The 27186-nt window shown below is 43.6% G+C and overlaps 1 protein-coding gene across 9 annotated transcripts; it reads right to left on the bottom strand.

Moving 5' to 3' along the window:
* Positions 1-151: 151 nt before the first annotated feature.
* Positions 152-24289, bottom strand: EEF1AKMT1 (EEF1A lysine methyltransferase 1). 9 transcript variants are annotated; one of them, XR_005532263.1, is made up of 6 exons: positions 24215-24289; positions 11930-12092; positions 8050-8132; positions 4112-4392; positions 687-2016; positions 152-561 (listed from the first exon to the last, which is right to left on the bottom strand). XR_005532263.1 is itself a non-coding variant. In XM_039255154.1 (5 exons), exons 2-5 carry the CDS (start codon positions 12071-12073, stop codon positions 1874-1876), a joined length of 651 nt encoding a protein of 216 aa, XP_039111085.1. In that variant the 5' UTR covers positions 12074-12092; positions 24215-24289; the 3' UTR covers positions 152-1873. The 9 variants fall into 9 exon arrangements, 4 of the variants coding, with proteins under 4 accessions (XP_039111085.1, XP_039111122.1, XP_039111093.1 ...); XR_005532265.1 differs by having other exon boundaries at positions 691-2016; XR_005532258.1 differs by having other exon boundaries at positions 152-874; positions 1164-2016.
* Positions 24290-27186: the final 2897 nt, after the last annotated feature.

Genomic DNA, 27186 nt, shown 5'->3' with positions numbered 1-27186 from the left:
ACAGGAAAACTAAAATTCTTTATTTCTAGGCTGCTATGTGCCAACAATTCCTAAGTTACACGTTATATTTCCATACATGACTTGTTACTAAAATTTGTTAGTGGTTTCGGTGATTTTTAGTAAACGGACTCATGAGGAAATAAGGTAGGGGTTATTTTTTAAAGATCATTTACTGAATACTTCACATGTGCCAGGTGCTAACACGGATAAAAATATAAATGTCTCATAAAAATACCAAGTGATTTTTTAAAAAGTAAATTAAAATGATCCCACAGGAGGACAACAGAGGAGTGACCCGTAACAGGCCAGAGCAAGGCCCCCATATTTCCTGAGCACTGGCGCCGGGCACGAGGCTGTCCAGGACAGGCCGGGGGTCGCCGCAGTGAGGAACCATCCCCACGCTCTCTGGTTTTCGAGAGCAAACGTTTCTCTCTCTCTCTCCCTGCTGGTCAGCTGCGGGTCCACCGCGCCACTCCGGGAGACCGAGCGCTTCTGCCTGGAAAACTGCTGATCACGTCAGAGAAAAATACAGCTCTGCTCGCCAGTGACACACATCACTTCCTGTCACGTTTTGATAGCAAAGCGACTCGCGTGAGGTGGGAAAGTGTTATTCCTTTCCCAGAGGGGTTAATTATGTTTTTTTTACTTTGAAATTATTCTAGATGCAGAAGAAATTGCAAACTTACTTACTCCAGAGCGGTCTCGTGCGTCCCTTTCCCAGTTCTCCGCGGCGGTAACATCTTCCATAAGCGCAGGTCACGGCCGGGGGCCGGGGGCCGGGCACCGGTGCCGCCCACAGACCTTACTCTGCAGTTCCCAGTGGTGCGCATGCGCGTGTTGCGTGGGACACCATCTGCGGGGTTCTGTGCGACCACTGCACAGTCAAGACGCAAAAGGGTTCAGGGTCACGCCCATCCCCCGACCCCCCATCTTACCCCTGCCAACCACCACTCCGTCCTCCATTCAGGAATGTTGTTATCTAAGTGGAAACACAATGGGTTTCCTTTGGGGACTGGATTTTTTCACTTGGCACAGGCCCCTGGAATCCACCCAAGTTCCAGGTGTCAGCAAATCATCCTTGGATTGCAGAAGAGGAATGTTCTACGATGCGGACGCACGGGGAACAGTTTCTGAACTGGGACAGAGGCCAGCGGACTTCTCACCTCCGTTTTGCCGTAGCGTTTGGTTTGCGGGCGGCACTTCCGGTTTCTCGGGCGGCCTGGAGCCGCCGCTCATGCGGCTTTAGCCGAGGGTGCGTGGGGGCTGAGCGTCTGCCACCTGCGCTGTTCCTGTCCTCCCTCCGTGAGTCGGGACGAGGAGGGAAAATCCCAGAAGGCTCTAGTTCCAAGGATTTCTAAATTCATACTAGCTCCAAGAATTACCCACTTCTTTCGGGGAGGGAAGCTGGGGCGGGCAGGCGCGGAGCGGATGGCGGCCCTTCGCCAGTCCTGTGACGCCCCAGGAAAGCTGCTGCGAAGAACCAGCCGCCCCTCGGGCAGAGCCGGACGGGCCTGTTTGAAGGGGGCAGACGGCCTGCAGCAGAGGCCTGGGTCCTAATCCAGGCCTTAGCCAAGCCACTGAGCGGACTACACTTGGGTCCCTGCCTGTTGTTAGGTGAGGAGAGCAGACTGTAGGCAGGTTCTGAGGCTCCTTCCCACTACAGCTCCACAGCCTCCAGAGGGCAAAAGCACCCGGAGCTCCGGAGACCCCGGCGACAAGGACGGCATATGAGACGCTGTGTTTTTACCTGGAAAATCAGGCCAGGGCTAACCCCATTCTGCAGGGGAGGGGAGGAGGTTACAGCTTTCAGTCTACCAAGGAACTAGTGAGAGGGGAGTGTCACACAGGGCCCTTCACCGTGTTACAGAACTATCTACACTGAGATTTCACGGTCCAGCCCGCAATCATAATTCACGTAACAGCGAAACTCATTCCCCAAGGTCCGGGTGTGTGTGGGAATAAACTTGCACATCTTCACGCCAAGAAGTTTCTCTGCCTCTTCTTCCATGACAGCACCTGAAGGGAACAGACCCAGTGAACTTGAAGCCTGAAGCACCAACTACAGTTGGTGAGGGGTACTAGACTAGAATACGTGAGGTAATGAGATGACCCTATCACTCAATAAATACGTGGGAAGGTCAATTCTTTATATCTCTTTTCACTTTCTTCAACACATTTGCAAATTACCTACTTTATTCCTTTTTAACTATTTTTTTTGCTTTTTTAAGTTTTTCTTTTTTTTAAGTTCATTTTGAGGCAGAGAGAGTGTGCGCATGCACCAGAGGGGGAGGGGCAGAGAGAGACGGAGAGAGAGAATCCCAGTCTCCACGCTCAGCTTAGCACAGCGCCCGACTCAGGGCTCGATCCCATGACCATGAGATCATGACCTAGGCCAAAATCAAGAGTCGCTCGCTTAACTGAGCCACCCAGGTGCCCCTCCTTTTTAATTTCAAAAATAGTTTTCCTACCTCTGCAAAACTGAGACACTTGAAAATTCAGGAATAGAGTTATATTCCACAAAGTAACATAAGGAAAGGAAAAATAATGGCGAAGAACTAGTATTTTCCAAGTCTGAGTCCAGAACCCACTCTGTCATACCTAATTGGAGCTCATTCACACCAGCTTCTGGCTGATTGTCCCCGTGTCCCACCCACTGCCTGGCCCGCGGCCACCTCTGTGGACACAGCCCCAGGTGTCTCTGAGCCCCTCTCCTGAGACACCCCACTGCAGCAAGTGCTTCTCCAGCTCACACAGGCAGGAGACCCGGGATTCGCCCTGGACTCCTCCCTTCCCTCCACATTCTGAGCACAGCGAGCTCTTCCACCTTCACCTCTGAGTGGATCCTTACTCCACTCCCGCCGCCTCCTCACAGCCGCACCTCGTCCCGGCCTCTCTCAGCTGGACACACCCTCACCATCACGGGGGCCTGACTCCACCCGTGCCCTAAGTCCCTTTCAGCATAAAGTGAAAGTGCGCTTCTTAAGGCAAACTGGGTCCCGTCAGCTGGGGGCTGACGGCTTTAAATCCAAGTCCCAACAATGGCAGCTGTCACCTGTAAGGGACCCTCTCGCCCCTCCCCCCACTCCACCTGTGTCAGCTGCACGCGATTTGGGGCAGAGCCCCCCGCATCCCTCCAAGAACCAGGGACAGGAGGAGAACTCCAGGGGGCTCTCAGGCACTCTCGGCCACCCCCCGAGGGCTCCCCTGGAATGCTGCCCCTCCAAGAGCCCCTGCCTGCCCGATGGGAAGGATGCCCTCATGGTTCTCGGTGCCCGCCCAGCCCTTCTCTGATGCTGTCACTACGCTTATCAGAATCATCTCTTCCGTCTGCTCGGTTACGTTTTTTAACCCATCTCCTAAAACTAGAAGGCAGGCTCCATGAAGCCGGGGCCCCTGCCTGTCAGCTGGCACGAAGGGCTAGCAAACAACTGGTGAACTGATAAGCCTCAGGGAACTGTACTTGTGAAAACCAGGGCCACCGTCTTGACAATTCTCCAGCTCCAGGGAGAAGAGACTCTCTGCAGCTCCGCTCCTGGCTCGGCCCAGCCTGAGGGGCCCTGGGGGCTGGAGGGGACCCCAGGGGCCTGGACGCCGGCCACCTCGAGTAGACAGACCGAGTTAATGTTCTAGTTCCTCGCCAACCCTCCGTATGTCCACCTGAAGACAGTACATCAGTCTCACCAGTAAGAACACACTTCTGCTGGTTAGATCAATGTAATCCGCCGTCTAGCTCTGTAACCTTGGGCAACTCGTCTTAACGTTATCAATCCCACATTTCTCTCTCGTCACGTGTGGAGGCTGGATCCAACACTGCTACTATTCCTGATGAGGATGAGTAAAAATAACACTCACAGCACACTCTCCATGTGCCAGACCACACCCTGTGTGTATCATGTCACTTAATTCCAGTAACGCCGAAAGGAAGGCAGTGTTACCAGTCGGGTTTACAGATAAGGAAACCTGGCACAGGGACACTGGTTATGTAAGCTGTTTGGTCACACAGTGAGTGATGGATTTGGGATTCAAGTTCTAAGATCACTTCCAACTCCAGGAACGTAAGGCTGGAATACCTCCCGGTCCAGGTTCGCCGGCCATGCAATCAGGCACCTACCTGTGCACAGCAGAATCTTGCCCTGGGTCAGATACTTGATGGTTTCTGAAGTTTTTCTGAGACATTCCTTGGAGAGATAGGGGGGATCTGCTATTACGATGTCAAAACTGTGTGCAGCAATTTTTTCAGGTAAATCCAATGGATTGTTGTAATCATAGAAGATAAACTCCTCTCCGTATATAGCAAATCTTTTGTCGTATTCAAAGATGTATATAGAAAAGTCTTCTCTGTGTAGCTCTCTCAGTTTCTGGTAAACACTGGGGGCACTCACACAAGCTATTCTAGAAAACAAAAGGAAAAAACTCATGGAAGATCTTTAATGGAGAGCTCATAGTATCAGATAACAACTACTTCACTAAAAAAAAATATCGGTCCTCGTGTTCAGATCTTCAAAGGAATCAGAATGCAAGCTAATGTAAAGGCAGTAAATTTCAAGAGGAAATTATACAGCTTCAGTTTTAAGGAATCTGGTGTTTAAAAATCCTGCAAATCATAATTTTCAGGTATGAAAGAATAAATAAATGTACTTTTTAGAGTAAAAAGTATAAAATGTTAGGAACACATTAGCAAAAAAGTTAGATAGCCCAAGGCTTAACTATGCTTATGATTTACACATTGGTCCTCCTCATTTTAACATTTATTTCAAATACTTTGTCTCAAATTCATTTTTTTGAAGTTACTTTAATTTTTTTTACGTATTTAGTTTTGAGAGAGAGAGTGAGTGGGGAAGTAGAGAGAGGGGGACACAGAGGATCCAAAGCAGGCTCCATGCTGACATCACAGAGCCCGATGCAGGGCTCAAACTCATGAACTGCGAGATCACGACCTGAGCTGAAGTCAGGTGTTCAACTAACTGAACCACCCAGGTACCCCTGAAGTTACTTCGTAATATTCATAATCTAGAAAGAAAAACGCCAAATGACTGCCTCAATAGCTTCAGTTTTCTGCAAAGATATCTTAAAACTCAATCTCCATGCACACAAGCTGCTTTAAAACTACAAGATGCCTTTCTGAACAGAGACCATGTCCCATGGACAGGCTGGGTCCCCGAGCCCGGCTACAAAGGCTTCTCAGCCCCAGGGCACTTGAAGCTTGTGATACACTCTGGCGATGACACACATGCTTCGATGGGAAACATGCATGTCACAGCCCAGGGAGACAAGGGCCCTGTTGGCCAGTCCAGGCTGCTGGCAGGGCCGTGGCAAGCAGAGAGGGGCAGAGGACATGGAGCAATGTCCTCACTGTGCTCAAAGGTAACAAGCAGCGACCCAGGCTTAGATGTACAATGCAATTATCTTCCGAGAAAGAGGGTGAAATAGAGACAGTTCCAGACAGACAAAATCTGAGAGTTTGTCACCAGCAGACCTGCACCATGAAATTCCAAAGCACGTACTTTGGGCAAAGGGAAAGTGGTCTGAGGTGCACGAGGGACTGTAAGCGAAATGGCGATGAACTTGGGGAGACAGTGACGTTTATTGTGCAGCAGCGGGTGACCTTCCGCAGGATATGCAATCTTGGAGTCCTGGAGCCTCTCTTTACAATGAGGAGTATAACGGAGGATTAAACAGGGTGTCCCCGGAGAGCACGCACACAGTGGGGAAAGCACACAGTAAGTGCTCAATAAATGCTACTATTACTATTCATTTTGAATATTATGACAGACCTCCTAAAAGTACTGAAGGTACTTTTCAGAAAAAATAAAAAACTTCTTCCAAAGCCCTTTTATATTAGTGGAAAAAAAGAAAATATATGTAAACACTGTCATTAAGAAGAACCCAATAAACCTCTATATATAATGTTAAAAGAAAAAGAGCAGCAAAAACAAAACAAAAAACCTTAGGACTTCCACTTTAAGATGGCAGATATAACACATGCATTTACATTTGCTCCCTCATGAAAGCCTACTAAATAAAACATGAATAAAATGGTTTTGTTTTGTTGTTTAAGCATAAACTGCCAAGAGCAAAGAGAATTCAAGAGGAAGCCAAACCAAACAAACCAACCCCACAAAACCAACCAATCAACCAACAAAACAAAAACCTCTGGAGAAGCAGAAAAGCAGGGGCGCCTGGGTGACTCATTCAGTTAAGCATCTGACATTAGCTTCCGTCATGATCTCACGGTTCATGAGTTTGAGCCCCCCATTGTGCTCTGCGCTGATGGTGCCGAGTCTGTTGGGATTTTCTCTCTCTCTCAAATTCAATAAACAAACTTAAAAAAAAAAAAAAAGCAGAAAAGCAAATGGATGGCTGGTATTTGGCTCAGTGGACCCAAAAAGGCCAAATCCCAAACTGGTGTCACAGGTAAACTGAGAAGCTTCTGGTCTACACCCGAGCACCCTCAAAGGCTCCAGAAGCTCAGAACCAGGTAACCCAAGAAGTGGGGGTGAAGGTGGGGCTAAAAATAGGAGGGTTCACTGAAAGGCCCATTTAAGAAGCTCGTTCCCAGGATTCTCTTCCCCATCCCAAGTCTCTACTGTCTGCCCCTCTGTGACTGACAGAAAACGTTCCCCAAACTGAAGGATCCGAGTTAAAAGAAGGAAAGGGTTCTGCACCCAGTTCAGGAGACGGAAGCACCACAGCACGACATGACAAATACTGGGATTGAGAGAAACCCTAAGCTTGTAGTGGGCAGGGCTGGGAAAACACAGGTTTCCCACAAGAAATCAGGATGGCACCAGGTTTCTCCAGGGCACCTGAGGAAGCCTGGAGGCAGCGAAGCAATCCCCTTAAAACCTGGAGCAGATACCCAACAAAACTATCACAATCGAGAGGAAGGACAGAATAAAAGTATTTGTAGACATGAAAGGTTTAACCGCCTCCCTGCCAGGTACTTTTTCTGTGGAAGCTATCAAAGGACGTACCAAATACGGCTATAAACTAAGAACTAGGGCACAGGGAACAGGAATCCAGAACAAAGGAGAGGTCAAAGGGCTCTGAGGCGCGATGGTGAAGGGAGACACGAAGGTAAGTAAGACCTGGAGCAAAGCCAGAAATCAGGGAGTCCAGGTAAGAGCAGCTTGCAAAGCCCTGGGAGTAGCTTCTTTCACAGAATTGAAATAGGTCGGAATTTACTGATAGGAGAGCCACACAACTGGAGGAGAGTCTGAGAGTTAACTTGTGATATGGATATAGACATACATAAAAAATAAGAGATTTTCTTCAGAAAAATGAAAAATCATACAGAAAAGGAAAAGCATAAGGTTCAACTGTGCAGAACATTTATGTTGGCATAATATAAGCAACCGACTGCAGCTCAAGTCATGATCTTACAAGTTTGTGAGTTTGAGCCCCATGTCATCAGGCTCTACAGGTTGACAGCACGGAGCCTGACTTGGATCCCTGTCTCCCCCTACCCCCCCCCCCCCGCTCCTCCCCAGCTCACACATGCTCTCTTTCTCAAAAATAAAGAAATGTGGTGGGTTTTTTTTTTATGTTTTATTTATTTTTGAGAGATAGAGACAGCGTGAGCAGGGAAGGGTCAGAGAGGGAGACACAGAATCAGAAATAGGCTCCAGGCTCTGAGCTAGCTGTCAGCACAGAGCAGGACGTGGGGCTCGAACCCATGAACTGTGAGATCATGCCCTGAGCCAAAGTCGGCAGCTTAACCAACTGAGCCACTCAGGTGCCTCTCGAAACTAGAGAAATGTTAAAAAAAAAAAGTTTTTCTTTTTAAGAGGAAAACAAACTTTAGAAATATAAAGGTAAGAAACAGGTTAGAAAATGTTAAAATAAAGAAGAGGTAGGACATCTTACAGTGAATGGGTTTCTGACTGTTCCTACCCTCAACACTGCAGCAATTCTTAATTCAGCACGTTATGCAAACCATGAACTACAGCCTTGCTTCCCACTTCTTACAAACCATCGCTCATTCTGGAAGGACATTCTGAATATTACTTTAGATCAGAAGTCAAAAGAGAAACAAGCCCTGGGTCTTACCGGCCACGGTCTCCAGCGGCTGCAATGGCTTCCTCCGCGAGTCGCAAAGCGGTTTCCTGACTGTACCAAAACTGGCTCAACTGCTGTAACAGAGCAATGAGTGGAAATCATTTTGGAATCGCCATAAATTCCTTCCTTTTAATTTATAGCTACCATTCCGGTGTGCATAGATTTCAAGTTTTCTCTTTCTTTTTAAAACTAACTATTCTTTGGAATTATTCTAAATTAAAAGAAGACCTTAATTAATTACTGGAATCTAGGCACTGAGGTCAGTGGCTGCTGACGCCACAGGAGACAACCTGTGAATGTGTTGGGGAAGAACACACTCCAACCTTTGTGTGACTCTGGCTCAAAAAACACTGAACCTGCATCTGATTAAGCCTCTAGGATCAACTACCAATTGGCAGAACACAGCGGATGGAAGAACATGTTAAATACCACCACAGGGAGGAGAGGAGCGCAGTCCGTGTACTTCCTAATGAGTACTTCCTGAGTTACTGGGTTTTCCCTCGGGGCTAAGCTGTTTGCTCCTCCTCTTCATGCTGGTTAATGATTTTAAGTTTCTAGTGATCCTTAATTACCCACACATATTTATAAATTATATTTTAATGGGAAAAGTGGATTCTCCTGCAATGGAATGGGCCCATTTCCCCAACAGGCCTCTCTCCGAAAGGCCGTGCCGGGAGGGGGCGAGTGTGTGCAGCCAGTGTCTGCTGATGGCCCTTAAATCCAGCTTTAAAAATGTTTCCAAAACATATCGTCAACCGAACAAACATAAAAAGAAAAGCATTTAATAAACTTCAACACTGCTTCATGAGTTTTAAAAAAAAAACCCTCTTAGAAAATCAGGACTACTAAGGAACTTCTATTAAACTGATAATGGGTATCTAGGGAAAAAATGAAAGATCTATTTTTTACCCATAAGAAAGAAGGCAAGAATGCCTGCTTTCAATACTCTTACTCAACATTCTACCGCAAGATCTAGGCATTGCATTAACGTAAGAAAGGAAGTAAGTGAGTGACAAGAAAGAAGTACAGCTGCTGATACTTGCACATTGTGTGACTGTCTACCTAGAAAACCCCAGGACGGACAAACGTTGCCGAAGTCAGAGGCACACACTCACGCGGATACGCGTGCGCAGGAGGTCACGTCTGTCTAACGGGTCCCGGCTGCAGAGAAGGCCACGCTCCGCCCTCTGCGCAGCAGCCGGAGGAAGCCGCTGGCGCACATGCGCACGCAGTGCACATGCGCACACGGCGCGGGGGGCGGCGGGGGCGGCGCTCTGCCTCCCGGGGATCTGGGCGGTGGCCCGGGGCCCGCCGCTGGCCACCAAGCTGCCCTTGTCCCTCACTCCAGCACTGTCGGGGCCCAGCTGTGGGTTGCGGCTCTCCTCGTACCCTTCTAAAAAATAAAAATCTTCCTTTTAATCGATGTGTTGTATCCACAAAGCTTTAAGAGTCAAATGCACTTCTAGGCTCACAAAGAAAAACAGCCCCTGCCCGGCGCCTCCCCCCGGCGAGTTCCACTCCTCGGAAGCACCTTTCCACTCTCGGCTCTTCCTTTGATCATCTGTCCCCAGCTTTCCAAGTATTATGCTTTAAACGCTCATTTTAAGTTTATTTTTAAGTGATCTCTATACCTAATGTGGGGCTTGAACTCACGACCCCAAGACTGAGGGTTGCACGTTCTTCCAAATGAGCCAGGGAGGCACCCCTAAGTGCTCTCTCGAGTTTTCTACCTTATACTGTGTGGTTATCAGAGCCCCTGAGGGTTCTGCTCTGTCAGGCACACCCTCCTCCACCCCTCACGCTCCCCATATGGCAGGAACCTATTTTTGGTTAAAATCACTGTCAGTGTTTATTGTGGGGCCAAATGACACATTATGCTTCCGTTTCCTTCTAGGATGGAACTTTCTGTTTTCCCTGGACCTAATAAATGTGTCATCTGCTTGTTTCTCTGAGCCGACCTCCAATTCTTCCAACGTCCTCTGGCAGCTTCGGAGAAGCAGTGCGCCGAGGCCAGTACCATGAGATCTGCCTATGTTTTATCCCTCACACTGGAGTAAGCTGAAATCTAGGCTGAACAAAATTCTACTCCCAATACTGAAGGCACTGCTCCACTTTCTTATGGTTTCTAACAAAGCTACTGAGAAGTGCAGTGTGACTCATCCTGAGACTTGCAGGTGACTTGCTTTTCCTCTGGAAGGTTCTAAGATCTTGTCACCTGCATACAGAATTTCCAAAGTCATATAAACATGTGTCTTAGCGAGAATCTTCAGTTCTGGGAAATTTTCTTCAAAGAACATTTTTTTTAATGTTTATTTTTTTTTTTTAGAGAGACAGAGCTTGAGTAGGGGAGGGGCAGAGAGAGAGGGAAACAGAATCCAAAGCAGGCTCCAGGCTCTGAGCGGTCAGCATAGAGCCCTACTCTGGGCTCGAACTCCTAAGTCATGAGGTCATGCCCTGAGCAGAAGTCAGACACTTAACCGACTGAACCACCCGGGCACTCCCCGCTCCCCTTTTAAAAAAAAAAAATTTTTTTTTAATGTTTATTTAAGAGTTCTGAGAAATTTTCTGATATTAATCTTTTAAAATTTCCTCTACCCTTTATTTTCTGTTCTAGTTTTCTAGAATTCCATCCAATTAGCTAAAGACTAAGCCTCCTGGATTCATCCTCTAGTTGTAGAAAATGGTTTCTTTCCAGCACTTGCATCTCTCCCTCCCTCCTTCCCTCTCTTTCTGCTTCCTAGGAGATTTCCTCAATTTTATAAACAAAACAAAATAAACCAAAAGAACATATCAAAATTAGAAAAACACTTAATTCTAAGTAGTGGGATTAGGAATAACTCATTTTTGTATTCATGTTTCTACCTTTTTTCTACAACAACCATGGATTACTTTTAGAATCAGAAAAAAAAAGCACATAATGCTTAAAACATTAAGCAGAGGGAAAGGGGAAAATAATACAGTCCTTCAAGTTTCTGATAGTCACCACCTACAGAAGCATCGAGCTAGAAGACAAAAGCACCTGAAGAAGAGAAACTGTTAGAGGCTTTTGTGTAGGTGGAAAATTTAGTGTAAATGTAAAAAAACATTTTTATCAGTCAGTTTCAAACAGATGGTAAATAGGAGAATTTTAAACAACTTAAGGGATCCAAACTCAACACAAAATGTAAAAGCCTGTTTAAAAAAAAAGAAAAGAAAAGGCATATGAGAGCTTCCCTCTAGGTGGAAAGTGATGCACAGAGAGTGTCCAGGGGTAGGCAGAGACAGAAAGCCCAAGCTTCAGCTATTTCTCAACCGTGTCTTTCACATATTTACATTTCTAGGTTCTAGCTTACGTCAGTTTCCCTCCACTTTTATTTTCTTTCAATTCATGTTTTTATTTATACCATAAAAATACAATTTAAATACATACTATGCACAAGAACCTATTAATATCTTTTTCAGAATTCCCTTTCGTCTTTTTTTTCATTGCACGTTTAAATTAGTTACCCCATTTACTGCACTATTACATTTTACCCCCTCCCCAAGGATGACGGGCACCAGGAAAACCAACAGCAAGGGTCTGTGCACAAGTCTGTGCTGGTCATAAATGACATGCTGTCCCCCACCTGAAAAGTCCCCTTGTCTGACCATCAGAACCAGCCTGACCATCAGAACCAGGAACATCTGCACTTAGGAGTCTTAAATGTTCACGGACTGCTTTCTGGCTCAGCAGCACACACAGGCGTGAGGGACAGGTGAGACAGACGCGGGTGTGAGGGGGACGCAGACCGACAGCAGATCGGCTGGACAGGTGCAGACAGGTAGGGGCAGGTGCAGAATCAGCAAGCACCACACCACTGCTTCCTGAGAGACGTGGGAGGCACTGACTTACCCAGTTCTCTTCTATTATTCCAATATTATATTTATCATCCCCGCCTGGGTCGCTTTGTTGCTTCTGCTCAGAATAAAATTCCTGGAGGGCCGCTAAGGTGTGGGAAGACAGCCGGGGAATGTCGTCATCGTCAGAGGCACTCATTTCGCAAATCGTCTGTAACCTGCAAATAAATGAGCAAAGATGTTGTGGGATTATTTTTTCCCTTCCCATCAAATAGTGATTTAGGGGGGCACCTGGGTGGTTCAGTCATCTAAGCGTCTGACTCCTGACTGTGGCTCAGGTCATGATCTCACGGTTCGTGGGCTAGAGCCCTGTGTTGGACTCTGTAGGCTGACAGCGCGGAGCTTGCTTGGGAATATCTGTCTCCCCCTCTCTCCACCTCTCCTCCATTTGCACACATATTCTCTCTCTCTCAAAATAAACTTACAAAAATAGCAATTAAGAAATTTTTTACCTCACAGGAGGGATCCAAACTGAAAGTGAGATTTTTGTTTTTCATTAATTAAAAAAAAATTTTTTTTTTAATTTTAAAGAGTGAGCATGGGAGGGGCAGAGAGAAGGAGAGAGAAATCCCAAGCAGGCTCCCACATTCAGCGTGGAGCCTGATGCAGGGCTCACACCCACGTCTGAGAACCCTGAGACCAAGACCTGAGCTGAAATCAAGACTCAGAAGCCCAGCCGACTGACTGAGCCACCCAAGGACCCCTGGAAGTGGGTTTTCTAAGGGAAACTCATATTTAAAATTTCCGAGATCAAACATCTACAGAGGTCTCCTACTCAACCACAGCTTAACATATACAGGCTTTTCCTTTACATCTATCATTTTTACAAATGAGATTCTCCCATTTTTAAAACTCCTTGCAGAATGAATTTTTTTTTTACCATAAATATCTAAAGACATTTTTGCTTTCTTCAGGCACCCCAATGGCCATGTGCGGACATTCACTGTAGAGTCTCTGAATCAGAGATCCTTCCACGCCTGAATGTCAGTGTTCAGGTGATCTAAAGCTCAAGGGTGTTATTGACAGGGTAAGTGATGGATAGATAAAGGAGGGGCGTAGAAAGAAGTCTGGAAATGTAGAGGAATAACAAAGAGAAAGGGAAGAAGTAAAACACGGGGAGGGAGAAAAGAAAGGTGTCCTGTGGGAACTGATGGCCAGGCCAGGCCGCTCACTTCTTGTGGTGCCTCTGGAGTTAGCCAGACCGCCAGGTCAAGGCACGGGCTTGGTCCGGACAGCAAATCTGCCCAAGACTCCTGACCTCTCCAAGTTCAGGGGTTTCCCAAAACCACCCTCACATTCACTAATTTGCAAAAAGGACTCACAGAACTCACTGGAAGCAATTATACTCACAGTTGCATTTACTACAGGGAAAGGATACAAATTGAGAACCAGCCAAAGGAAGAGGTGCGTAGGGCAGGGTCCAGGAGAGTTCCAAACAGGAAGCTGCGTCGCCCTCCGGACGCATCACCCTCCCAGCAAGGATGTGGGACAATACTCATTGAGTCCTGCCAGCCAAGGAAGCTTTGCAGAGTGTCCGTGTCTGCATTTATTAAGGCTTCGTCACGTGGCCTGAGGGACGGAACTACTGCCTGGCTGAAGTGGGCCTCCAGCTCCCCCACCAAGAGGTTGGCTTGATCTGACCTGAGGGCCCTCCCGGAATAACTAAGACCTTCCCACCACCTGGGAGAGTTTAAGTGTTTCAAGGTTACATCCCAAGAGCGATGACAAAGGCCAAACCTCCCTTTGACTGAGGTTGTATTGCTTATTAGACAGGTGCGAAATTCATTTTTTTTGTTTATTTATTTGTTGAGAGAGAGTGGGGGAGGGGCAGAGAGAGAGGGAGAGAGAGAGAATCCCAAGTACGCTCCTCGCTGTTGGCACAGAGCACAACATGGGGCTCAAACTCATTGACTGTGAGATCATGACCTGAGTAGAGATCAAGAGTCTGATGCTTAACTGACTGAGGCCCCAGGCGCCCCTACCAAACACATCCTTAAGTCAAAGTGTCTAAGAGCATAACAACATCTTATTTGCTTTTTAAAATATCCTGTCTACATTTTACATCAAGTGAGGTGCTAAAGATCATTCAAGAAAATCCATCACGTTGCTCCCTTCCTCCTCCAAGGCCTCAAGGGGTGTATCTGATCGACAGTCTTGGCCTCCTGCCTGTGCTACCACCGAGGGCAGCTGGAAAAACACCATCTGAACCTGGAGAATTCCCGAGGCTCAAGAAGAGAGTTCAAAAGATGCGAGCAGCCATTTCAAATGAGAAATACCTGCTTGATGATGCTTTTATTCTCCTTTTCAAAATCAAAGAGCCAGTCATTCCTAAAAACAGTGATCCTAAAAACAACCACAAAACCAAAACCAAAAAACCCTTGTATATACCAACTACTGACAAGCAATACATTTTCATGAAGTCCAAATAGTTTGTTGATTCCTTCTTTCTTTTCTTCATCAAAGACTTGTCTGTAAAAGTTGACTAATACAACATCTGGTCACACAAATTAACCTAGAAATATAAATAAGCCTTCTATGAACAAGCAGTTTCCCCTCTGAGAAGGCGAAAAACACAAGGTATATACACTATGATAGACTTATAAAGTTCAAAAACAAGTAACATTAAATTATTTGTTTAAGGAACACATAGGCTTATATTTATCAAAGACGGACTAATTTTGTAACTAAAACCTTCCTACATAGAAGACTCCAAGCTGGGAAGAGTCACTAATGAGTTCTTTCAAACATTTAAAGAAGAAATGTTGATAATTTTATCATCCACAAGAGGAGAAAGGAATACCTCCCAACTTGCTTAATGAAGACAGACTGATTAAATATAACATGAACAGTGTCAGTATATAACTGGGCTCAACTCCCCATCAGATTTTGAGGGTGATCAGATGTCAAAGGGGGCTGCGGGCATTGATGGTCAGTTTCTGGTTAAACTGATTTAGCAGGGTTCTTGCTAAAACTAGAATTTACAAAGTGCACAGATGGGCCTAGAAGCTTCAGAAGCCTGACTCAAGGTTGGTCAAACAATATTAGCTACAGGAAACTATGGCTTGCAGGACAAATCAGGCCTGTGCCTTGTTTTTGCTAACAAATGTACTGGAAAACAGCCACACCCTTCTGTTTACATATTGCCTAAAGTAGTTGTTGTTGCTTTAAAGTTTATTTATTTTGAGGGGTGAGGGGCAGAGAGAGAGGAAGAAAGAGAGAATCCCAAGCTGGCTCCACACTCTCAGCCCAGAGCCCGATGTGGGGCTTGAACCCACAAATCATGAGATCACAACCAGAGCCGAAGTCAGATGCTTAACCTACTGGGCCACCCTGTCCCCCTTGCCTACAGTTGTTTTTAATGATAAGCCTAAAATATTTACTATCTGGTCCTGTACAAAACGTTTGCCGACTCCTGGTTTAACAGTCGGTATAAAAGAGAAAAGCTATGTGACCACGTGCATGAATCAAAAAAAGCATCTGACAAAATTCAGCAACTACTCATGTTAAAACCTCTGAGCAAACTAGCTATAACGGGGAGCCTCAGTCTGAAAATGGGCAGCAAAAAACATAAGCCTCTTACTTTCTTAGTGGGTTAAACACTGAATGCTTTTTAGGCTCAGGAACAAGGGAAGGATATTCACTGTCACCACATGCATTTAACATTACCCTGGCCTTTCCCGTTAATTCAAGAAGGCAAAACAAACAAAAACCAAAACAAACAAAAAGACAGAAACAAGCAAGCATAAAGACTGGAAAGGAAGAAATGTCCCTATTTGTAGATATGATTATTCACAGAGAAAATCCTAAGGAAACACTACTTCCATCCAGGTGACAAGGTCAACATCAGTGGTGATAATTCATGTCAATGGCATGTACCCTTGACATGTAGTGATGAAAATAGCACTTCACTTCAATGGTCCTCCCCTCAAAAAACATAATCCCAGTGTAAACACGACCAAAAATCAGACACACCCCAATTAAGAGACAACTGTTAAGGTTTTCTACAAAATACCTGACCAGTATTTGTCAAAACTGTTTGGTCATCAAAAACAAGAAAAGAAAAAAGAAAAACTGTCATTGCCAAGAGGAGCCTTAGGAAATATGATGACTACAGGAAAGACAGCATGGAGTCCTAGAATAGAAAATGAGTATTACATAAAAACTAAGGACATCTGAATAAAGTATGGACTTTGGTTAATAAAAGTGTGGCAATACTGTTCATTAATTGTGACAAATGTGCCATACTAACAGAAGATGTTAATAACAGGGGACACTGAGTATAGGTATATAGGAACTCAAGCCTCTATCCTCATAATTTTTCTGTAAATCTAAAACTATTCTAAAATAAAGTCTATTAAAAATTTTTTTTAAGAGAGAGAGAGAGAGAGAGAGAGAGAGAGAGAGAGAGAATCCGAAACAGGCCCCAGGCTCTGAGCTGTCAGCACAGAGCCGGATGCGGGGCTTGAACTCACAAACCGTGAGATCATGACCTGAGCCAAAGTCCAAAGCTTAACTGACTGAGCCACCCAGATGCCCCTATAAAGTTTGTTTTTAGAAAATTTTAAGGAAGCATCAGCAACTTCAACAACAAAAAGTACTAGAATAAGTGAGTTTATCAAAGTTTCAGAATACAAGGTCAATACCGAAAAATAAATTACATTTCTGCATTCTAGCAGCAAATAAATAAAAATTAAATTTAAAAGCAATTTTCAAAAAAAATAGCATAAAAATGCTTTTGAATATATTTAACATAAAGGCTGTAAGATCTCAGGGCACCTGGGTGACTCAGTTGGTTATGTGTCTGCCTCTTAAATTTGCTTGCTCTCTCTCAAAAATGAACATTAAAAAAAAAAAAAGAGGGGGAGGGGTGCCTGGATTAAGTGTCTGACTTTGGCCCAGGTCATGTTCTTGGGGCTCATGAGTTCAAACCCTGCATCAGGCTCTGCTGTCAGCATGGAGCCCACTTCAGATCCTCTGTTCTTTCTCTCTGCCCCTTCCCTGCTCACGCTCCCACTCTGTTTCTCTCTCAAAAATAAACAAACATTAAAAAAAACAAAGACTGTAAGATCTCAATACTGAAAATTCCAAAGCATTGCTGAAAGAAATTAGAAAAGGCCTAAATAAAAGGAAAGATACACAATGCTCATGAACTAGATGAACCAGTATTATTAAGGTATCAATTGTCCCAAACTGACCAATAGATAGATTCAATATATCCTAAACAGGGTGTGTGTGTATTTAAGACAGAAATTAATATGCTGGTTCTAAAATTTATTTAAACATTCATTCATTAAGCGATATTAAGACTGCTTCCACCTTTTGGTTATTATAAAGTCCTATGAACATCTGTGTACAGTTTTACATTGTTTTCTGAAATATTTATAGATTCATAGGAAACTAACAAAGGTCCAAGTATCCTTGACCTATTTTTTCCCCTCATTCCAACAACTCTAAAATCAAGACGTAACTTTAAAAATAATGATGTAGAAGTTTAACTGTGAGCATGTTTTCTTAAAGTGATGGTATTCTTATATATATTATTATATTTATATTTCTATATATAATTTATTTTAGATATTATGTTTATATTATAAATTATATTATATGAATATATATTATATATTATATATATTCTTTTTTTTTTAATGTTTTATTTATTTGTAGGAGAGAGAGAGACAGCGTGAGCAGGGGAGGGTCAGAGAGAGAGGGAGTCACAGACTGAAACAGGCTCCAGGCTCTGAGCTGGCAGTCAGCACAGAGCCCGACGCGGGGCTCGAACCCACGAACTGCGAGATCATGACCTAAGTGAAAGTCGGACGCTTAAACGACTAAGCCACCCAGGCGCCCCTATTATATATATTCTTATATAAATCCATGGCACCTCAGATTTGATGAAATAGTCATCACTGTATCAATTGTAGGCAATAATGCAGTGAGTCCTCCATGCAGCAGTACCATCATTTTACGGCATCAAAATAAAGTGGTCAGAAAGAGGTGAGGCTCTCCTGGGGGTTGGCACTTAGTGGTATCCATGGGAATGAGTGGTGAAAATGAGTGTATTATTAGAGGTTCTGGGGAGACTGTCTCCGTATGTTGGTAACTGTGCTGGCACAATCTGTCTGACGTGTTTAAATGCATGAAGGAACATTTTAAAAATATTTATTTATTTTGAGACAGAGACAGAAAGCATGAGCAGGGAGGGGCAGGCAGAAAGAGAAAGAGAGAGAGAGTGAGAGAGAATCCCAAGAAGGCTCCAGGCTCAGTGTAGAGCCCGACGGGGGGCTTGGGTGCTCAACGGACTGAGCAACCCAGGTGCCTCTGATGTAGCTATTTTAGAACTTTAGAGTCTATTCAAAGGCTTGCCGTTTCCCCCAAAGATGCAAATTCCAGTTAATTTCGGTTAATTTTGGTACACAGCTCAGCAGTGGCTACCTATCCCCTACTTCTTATTCCTGTGTCAGGAAGCTGTGCACATGATTCTGTTTTGTGTTTGGCCTTAATATCCAGAGGTGACTGAGGGTATGGCCAGGTCTATGCCAATAAGTGTTTCCTATTATTACAGTTCCCCTAGGAATGAGAGGCACAGTGCGCCATGAAGGGCCACACGAAACCTGTCACATGTGGGGACAAGGAAGCAGACAGAGAGACCTGGAACTCTGTCTTTACTGCTAAGATGGCTGGGAAGGAACTGGGTGGGGATGCCCCCTATTGCACATAAGGTAAAAACACACATTCTACAGTTTGTGGTTGGGAGCTTTGTGATATGGCTTTGATGTGCCCGTGAGAGCTGGTTTGCAGCAAAGATGTAAACAACTTTGACCACTAGTTTGGCCCTGCAGTTAACTGACACCAAATAGACAAATACAAAACCCAAGGACACACAATTTCAAAAGTTCCAGCAGCGGTGTGTACACAGCTCGTGGGAGCCGAGGTGTGCGGTAAGCGCTCTGTCCTTCAGATACTGGGGACCTGTGCTCTGATCACTACCTGGTGCTTCTGACTGTGGAGGCAGGACACACAGTCAGGCAGCCCTTACCACACCACTGTAGTCCTTACTTCCACCTCCAGCTGAAGCCACTTTGAGGGGATTTGAAGGGCAAACACCTCTCCTTGCTTTATTTTTCTCTTTTCTACTTTTGGGAGCCAGACATTTAAGGGCTAGATCATTATACAAAGCAGTTGTATGCACAGGGGAATTTAGAAAGTCACTGTACGTGGCCCAGGAAGAGGCGGAGACTCAGCAAAACACTGAGAAGACCTTAAGTTTACACCTCAGGCTGATACTCTGTGCACACAGCCCTACAGCAATCAAAAAACAAAAATAATAAACAAAACAACAACAAAAACAGCAAATCCTAGGGAAGGGGGAGAATCTAACTTCCAGAGTTCCCACATTACGAGATTCAAATATCCAGTTTTCAACAAAAAAATTACAAGGTGTACAAAGAAACTGGAAAATAATGCACATTCACAGGAAAACAACAGAAACCATCCCTGAGAAAGACCAGACGGTAGACTTATTGTCTCAGATGCTGTCTGAGAGTTAAAGGAAGGAAGATGTGTGAAAAACTAATAAAATGATGTATGAACAAAATGGAAATATCAACATAGATAGATAACATAAAAAGATATGAAAAGGGAATTCCAGAGCTGGAAATTACAATTACTGAAATGAAAAATCCACTAGAGGAATTCAAAAGCAGATTACAGTAGGCAGAAAATCAGCAAACTTGAAGATAATTGGTATTACTGAGTTTGTGGAAAAGACAGAAAAAATGACTTTCAGTGAACAGAACCCAAGGGCATAGTGTCAAGTGGACCAAAACACACATTTTGGGAGTCCCAGAAAGAGATGGGAAAGGACAGAGCAATTCTTTAAAGAAATAATGGCTGAAAACTTCCCAAATTAGGTGAAAGAGAACTATAAACATGAAAGAAGCATAATGAACTCTAATATGATAAACTCAAAACTCCCACACCAATACACATTATAATCACTATTAAAAGCCAAAGACAGAGAGAATCTTGAAAGCACCAAGAGAGGTGACTTGTCACATACTGTCACATAAAAGGGATCACCACTAAGATCATCAGTAGACTTTTCATCAGAAATTTTGGACACTAGATAGCAGTGGACTGGTATACTCAAAATGCTGCACAGGAAAAAAAAAATCAACCAGCAACCCTAGATATGATGAAAATGTCCTTCACAAGTGAGGAAGAAAGTAAGAAAGACATTTACAGATAAAGAAAAGCTAGGAGTTTGTTACCACTAGACCTGCCCTGCAAAAATTGGTAAAGTGAGTCCTGCAGGCTGAAATAAAGGCACACTAGGGGCGCCCAGGTGATTTAGTCAGTTAAGCATCTGACCCTTGATTCTGGCTCAAGTCATGATCTCACAGGCTTTGCACTGTCAGTGTAGAGCCTGCTTGTGATTCTTTCTCTTCCCTCTCTCTCTGCCCCTCCTCCATGTGCACTCTCCCTCTCTCAAAATAATAGACTAAAAAAAATAAAGACACAAAAAGACACTAGACAGTGTAAAACCATATGTACAAATAAAGATCTCAGTAAAGGTAAATATGGGCAATTATAAAAGCTAGTATTCAATTTATAACTCTACTTTTTGTTTTCTATATGATTTAAGAGACTGATACCCAAGCATCTATCAACAGATGAATGGATACACATATAAAGGAATATCATTCAGACTTAAAAAGGAAAGAAATTCTGATACATGGCTAATATATGGATGAACCTTGACATTATGCTAAGTGAAAAAAGTCAGTAACAAAAAGACAAATGCTCTATGATCCCACTGATATGAGGTACCTAGAATAGTCAAATTCGCAAAGACAGAAAGTAGAATGGAGGTTGGCAGGGGCTGAGCGGTGGGAAGAATAGAAAGCGGTTTAATGTGTATATAGTTTTAGTTTAACAAGATGAAAAGTGGAGACGGATGGTGGCAATGGATGCACAACAGTGCGAGTGTATTAACACTACTGAACTGCACACTGAAAACAGGTAAGATGGTAAATTTGATGTTACGTGTATATTCCCGCAATAAAAATATTGGGGGGAAATGTCATTACAGTGGAGATCAATTGCCTGTTAAGTAAGGTGATTAGATTGCTGTCACGGCTCTGGTTGTTAGAGGATTCCCTGAAGAAGTGATATTTAAGCTAGGCTCTAAAGAATAAGTTCTCCCATAGGCAAAGAAAGGTGAAAGAGCACTCAAGGAAAAGGAAACAGCATTTGCATCAAATGGTTGGCAAAGAACTGATGCATTATATGGTGTGAAATAAATTAGTCATAATTTCAAAAGAACTGCCTACTAATTCAGCAATAAAACAATGTCCACAATGAATTTTGTTTTATGGTTTTGTTTATATTGAATTTGAGAATGTGTTAAGTTCTATAGTTGTAGAAGAAATCAAAAGCAGAATGATTTATTTACTTCTGAGGTTTTAATTTAGAATAAAAATAACTTAAATCAACATTGAGGCGTCTGCAGCAGTCCCACTGAGGAATGGCATGAAGGTTTTAAATCAGTAATTTTCGTTTACTGCGAAAAGCACAAAGAATAAATTTTCAGGGAAGCATACCAGGAGCTATCAGGCTGGAGAACTTCCAGGTGGAAATTCCAAAGACTGGGGTGTATGCATGCCTGACCAAGAAAGGCTAAGAAAACAGAGCAAACTGATCTGCAAACTACTAAAAGGTCTTGTTTTGGTTTGGTATTTCAGGATTAAAAGTTCCTTTCATTCGGGAAAAGAATTGGGCAACTATTAAAATCCAACGTCTCCTGGCAGAGTTGAAGTGAACAACCAGTTTCTGATCAAATCTGTACCACGATACCAACTAGAAGAGGTAAAGGACAAAGAAAAGTACGTATGTGTTAATGTCTGTATGTACAGATATAAGGTCTGTGTGTACATCCATATACATTCCTACAGGCACATACACTCATATACCCTTGTCACAGACAGGAATATTTGATTTTTTTTTTATTAGTACTAAGCACTTTCCACAGCTGCATATGCGGAAAAGGGCTTTCAAACTGCAGCCTGAAATCTGTTAGCTAATCATTTACAAATAAAACATGAAAAACCATAAAAAGAAACCAGGTGACGTTAAGTGCAAAATAAAGAATTCCAAAAAGGAGTTTAAGAAAACTGTCTACTTTCATGGTTGTAAAAAGTATACACTTCAGTATTTTAGCATGAATTTTGTCTCAAAATAAAATTTTATTTTAAAGCAGATCAAATCCATTCATTTGCTAACGATTTACTGAGGTACTGCCCTGTACTAAGCATTGTTCTTGATGATGGAAATCAATACCCCAGTTCCCTTGGAGATTACATTCTAGTGAGGCACAGACAGACTATATGCAATAGAGTATGTGTTGGATGATGATAAGATCAATGAAGGAACATGTGGAGAATGGAGGGGCTGCAATTTTAGCAATCACAGACTGCTTCCTACATTACTAAAGTGAGTTCAAGATTGCATCACTTGTTATATGGGAAAACTGAAATCTGCTTATGTAATAAACATTGCTACAGATTAAATTGAATGAACTTTAGTTTTTAAATACTACTTTTTTTTTACTTAAGTCACTACTTCATCATATCTTTAATGTTGTTTAAAAATTTTCTAAGTGGGTTTATAAAATTGATGTGAAAGAGATTTTCAAGTCGAAAAGAGTTGGGAAGTGCTGTGTCATACATACTACTATCAAACTGATGCTGAACCACGTATGGCCCGTACCTGAGATCAGCGGTTCTCACAGGAGATTCCGCAATCCCCTACCCCAGGAGGGGAACATTTGGCAATGTCTGGAGATACTTCTGGTTGTGAGGACTGGAGAGGATGCTACGGGTAGAGTCCAGGAATGCTGGCAAATGCAATGTACAAGACAGTCCACCACAATAAGGAACGATCCAGCCCCAAATGTCTACAGGGCCATGGCTGACAGAGAGAGACCAATGACTGTGATAATGTTTCTCTTAGAAAAGCACCATTTGACGCCATGGGACCAAAATGGAGAGCATGCAAGGGCAGAGAACAGAAGTGAAACAGCAGGTGGCATTTTAACCTGGCCTTGAGGGAGAAGAAAAGATGAAGAATGAGGATTACAGAAGGAACAGCATGAGTGAAGGGCTGGACACATCCATGTGCAGCACCAGCAGGGATTAGGAGGCCCCTCATGTACTGTGGTTGCTTCCTATTGCTTTAAACAGTACTTAACTTAATATAACTAATGTAATCCTAAAAAGCAATATATAAATCTAATTACATTTCAAATGTATAAATTTCTACAATTTCCATAGATCAATTTTACTTAAAGCAAGCCACTCCCTCCCACACTGTATAAACTCACACAGTATCATTATTGCCTCTTCAAGTGACTTTGGTCAAGTAAGTGTGATCCAGTGGAAAGAGCATTAACTTAGAATTCATCCCAGACACCTGAGTAAATTGGGGCGTGCGGTGGGAGAGAGGGGAATTCCGAGGTAGCCTGTGAGGCTCCCTCTGCGAATAGGTAAGAGTAGCCTAGATGTTCCATATTGCCCTATGCTTCTACCTTTAATCTGATTTACTACCAGGAAAGGGCCATAATCTTTCATCTTCTTTGCATCTTTGCCTCTGTAGTTACCCTTGCCTAAAATGCTTCCCTCCCTCTCGCTTTCTAAAATTCTATTTATCCTGTTACTTTATCAAATTAATTTTAAAAAGTGAGGTTAAATTTAGCTAGAGTGAAGTACACACAGACCCTGAGTGTACAATGCGATGAACTGCTGTGTATACCTCCACGCCACCTCAACCCGGTCAAGGCGTCCTGGTCTTACACACCGGCCCCTCCCCACGCCGGAAGCGAAGCGTCCCGGCCCCAGGTGGGTCCCTACTCTGACCGTCCGTGCCCCACGGTACCGCCCTTCCGCCCAGCCCCCGGACCTCCCCCAGACGCCCCGCGCCCAGCACAGGAGCCGCCTCCGAAGGCCGCAGCGGACGGGCGTGGGGGCCCGACGTCCCGGGCAGGAAGTCAGGGTGGCAGGCCCCGTCCCATTTCTGGCCGGAGGCGCGTCCTCCTACGGCCGCGGCCCAGGCCCACGAGGCCGCGTCCCGCACAGCAGGAACCCGGCTCCTCTGGGCTCGCCGGCCCGCCCCAGACACCCTGAACTGAGCCCCTCCGCCCTTACTGCACGGGAGAAAGGGGGACAAACAGAAAAAGAACCACAACCGCCTCCGAAGCCGCAGACCAGCGCGGAGGCGACCCCACCTTCGCGCCCACGTCCGTCCACTCCGTAGCCACGCGTGCGCAGTCACCCTCAGGTGCGCAGGCGCGGGAGGCCGGCCTGCGTGGGCCCGCGCCGCGTCCGCGCATGCGCACACCCTCTAGCCCGAGGGCGCTTCCGGAAGACCCGGGACGCAGTTTCCTCCAGGCGCTCCAGTCGTGCTGTGATGGGGGCAAGGGCTTGCTCCTGATGGGCATTGTCCCCTCTCGTTTTCTCTAGCTTATAAATTACCTCCCAACAATGGTGGCAATTAAAAAAAAAGGGAGGGTAAGGTTTTAGTTAAATTCCCTTCAAGTTAAACGTATTCCAAGTAGCCTGTTTTGCACTCGAAACTACTACGTTTCGCAAACATTAAATTTAGGCATCTCTCTAGTTTACTCGGTCTTAGAGGAATTAAGACATTAAGTTGAGGCTTTATATGAGTTGGGTTAGGAAAACCCTCAAACCCTGCACTTTGGTCAGATTTCCTCCTCAGTATGGTTTGCCTACCCAAACTTAATGTGGTTACTGTAAGTCCAGCTGTATGCATTTTCATTTGGGGGTTAGCTGCAAAAAATACAAGAGATGTAAATGAGTGTAAGATCTGATTGGTAAACAGATGATGTAAGCAGATGTCTTCATGCTGAAAGAAGACCAGCTACTAATTTGGAAAGCAATCCAATCATGAGACAACAACATCCTCCATGAAAATGATGGATACTGTTTGGTCAGCTGCTTTGCCATTACTCTTTCAAAGCCTTCAGTGTTGAGTGTGTTCAACATATATGAAGACATCTAGCGCATAACAAGAACTTACTGTAAGAAGTGTTCCCTTCCACCTTCGCTGCTACCAAATCATGAGATACTTATTTTCCATTCCCCAAGGCAATCAATCTATATATTATGTTCCTACCTTCCTTTACTAATTTTATTATCTTGCTAAGTTTTATATATTCTGATGAATGGCTTTAAATCCGATCCAGGATAAGGTGAGGATATAAATGAATTGCTGAGCTGCCAAATGATGCCATTCAGTAGTTCATGAAAGAGGTTTATGGGGCGCCTGGGTGGCTCAGTCAAGGTTGGGCTTCCGACTTTGGCTCAGGTCATGATCTTGCGTTTGTGGGTTTGAGCTCCGCATTGGGCTCTGTGCTGACAGCTCAGAGCCTGGAGCCTGCTTCACATTATATGTCTCCCTCTCTCTCTCTGCCCTTCCCCTGATCATGTTCTGTCTCTCTCTGTAACATAAACATTAAAAAAAAATTTTTTTTAAAGAGGTTTACAACTTTGTGATTACCATGCTTTCTATTTTAAATACTGTTTCCAGGTCTGTAACAGCCCCTTTTTTTCTTTTACTTTGAAAGTTTTGAACTGATGACAAATCTATTAAACAGTATTTCAAAATCAGATGTAACTTAGCAAGAGAGCTGGAAAGAAAAATATAAAGCTAAAGCAAATCAATAACATGAACCAAGAAATAATTAATAACCAACTTTTATGGCAGTATATTTTTACAGAGGTAGTCATACAAGACTGCCTTGGCTTATCAATTAACAGAAAAGTTTATGCTAAAGAAAATTAGTTTTGGCTTGAAACATCTTTTTAAGCTTTCAAAGTTTTAATTGCTTTCATATCATGTGAGCTACAGTAGTTACCTTCATGTAATGTGTATGACATGTTTTTTTATAATTAAAGTGACTTAGATGTCAGAAAGTTCATATAATTATACTTCCACCAAGAATGTTGACTGGCCAGACAGCATGTCTCACTAATACATGAAGATTAGGATTTTCCTGGTGAAACATTTGCATTTTAATTTAATGGTTATTAAAATTACAGAAAAACATAAAACATCAAAAGCAATTTGATTGGTATTAAAGTGAAGTGAAGATTATTTGTCAAGTTAAACTAGTCTTGAAAGATGCTTTCAAATCAATTCAGGAATGACTCCTTTGTTTATTCAAGAATTATTTTTGTTCATCTCACTACTCTTCAGAAATGGTGCATAAAAGGAATGAAGATTATTCTGAAACATAATGAAGATTATTTAAGATGAACTTACACTCAGTTTTTCCTTTTCTAAAAAGTCACTAGGAATTACTTATAATGACAAGAACAGACTCTTCCATTTGTCAAGTACTGTATTGCTGAAGTTTTCTGATGTGCATTAGTGTAGCAAAGCTTTAACTTCACTTGGGGAAAAAAAAGTTTCATTTCTCCAATTTATTTGGTAACAGCTAAGCTATAAAGAATTAGTGATTGGGACACCTGCGTGGCTCAGTCAGTTAAGTGTCCAACTCTTGATTTTGGGTCAGGTCATGATCTCAGTTTTGTGAGTTCGAGTCCTATGTTGGGCTCTGCACTGACAGCAGAGAGCCTGCCTGGGATTATTCCTCTCTCTCTCCTCCTGCTTGCACTCTGTCTCTCGAAATGAATAAACTTAAAAAAAAAAAAAGAATTAGTGATTCATGAAACCTACTTTGGGAACCACTGCTATGATTTTTGTTACTGGAGGATTATGAGCTGAATATTCAACAGAAATTGGAACCACCAACTTAAGTAGATCAATTTTCTCATATAGAAAAGAAGAAACAGTAAGTAAGATGGTAAACTCTACCCCAATACCAACATGGTAGGTGTGGCTAGGTCACATTTTATTGATGTGGAGATACTACAGTGCTTAAAATTAATGACTATCAGATATTAGACTTTGTATCAGAACACATTGATGGATCAAAATGTGCTTGTAGAAACAATCTTTAAGTATCATGGAATCTCTTGAGCATCTACTATTATATCCATTACCATGTTTAAAATTTTCCCTTTGGGAAGAATTGACATTTATGGTCCTATGATATAGAGGATGTGGTTAGGAATCGAATTTAGGTCTCTCTGCCTCTCCCCTGTACTGTACCAGTTCGAATGGCTTTACCAGCTCAGTCCTCAGAAAGGACTATCCAGGGCAATGCACTTATAA

Source organism: Hyaena hyaena, unplaced genomic scaffold, assembly GCF_003009895.1.
Source record: "Hyaena hyaena isolate Hyena2069 unplaced genomic scaffold, ASM300989v1 scaffold_11, whole genome shotgun sequence".
Taxonomy (NCBI): Eukaryota; Metazoa; Chordata; class Mammalia; order Carnivora; family Hyaenidae; genus Hyaena; species Hyaena hyaena.
Note: the sequence above shows the minus strand (reverse complement) of the source record. Positions and strands in the feature narration are given on the sequence as shown.

Coding starts and splice junctions, on each gene's coding strand:
- EEF1AKMT1 (XM_039255154.1), bottom strand. CDS start 12,073: ATGAGTGCCTCTGACGATGACGACATTCCCCGGCTGTCTTCCCACACC. Junction 4,393..8,049: donor GCCGCTGGAGACCGTGGCCG/GTAAGACCCAGG, acceptor TTTGTTTTCTAG/AATAGCTTGTGTGAGTGCCC. Junction 2,017..4,111: donor CAAGATTCTGCTGTGCACAG/GTAGGTGCCTGA, acceptor TGTTCCCTTCAG/GTGCTGTCATGGAAGAAGAG.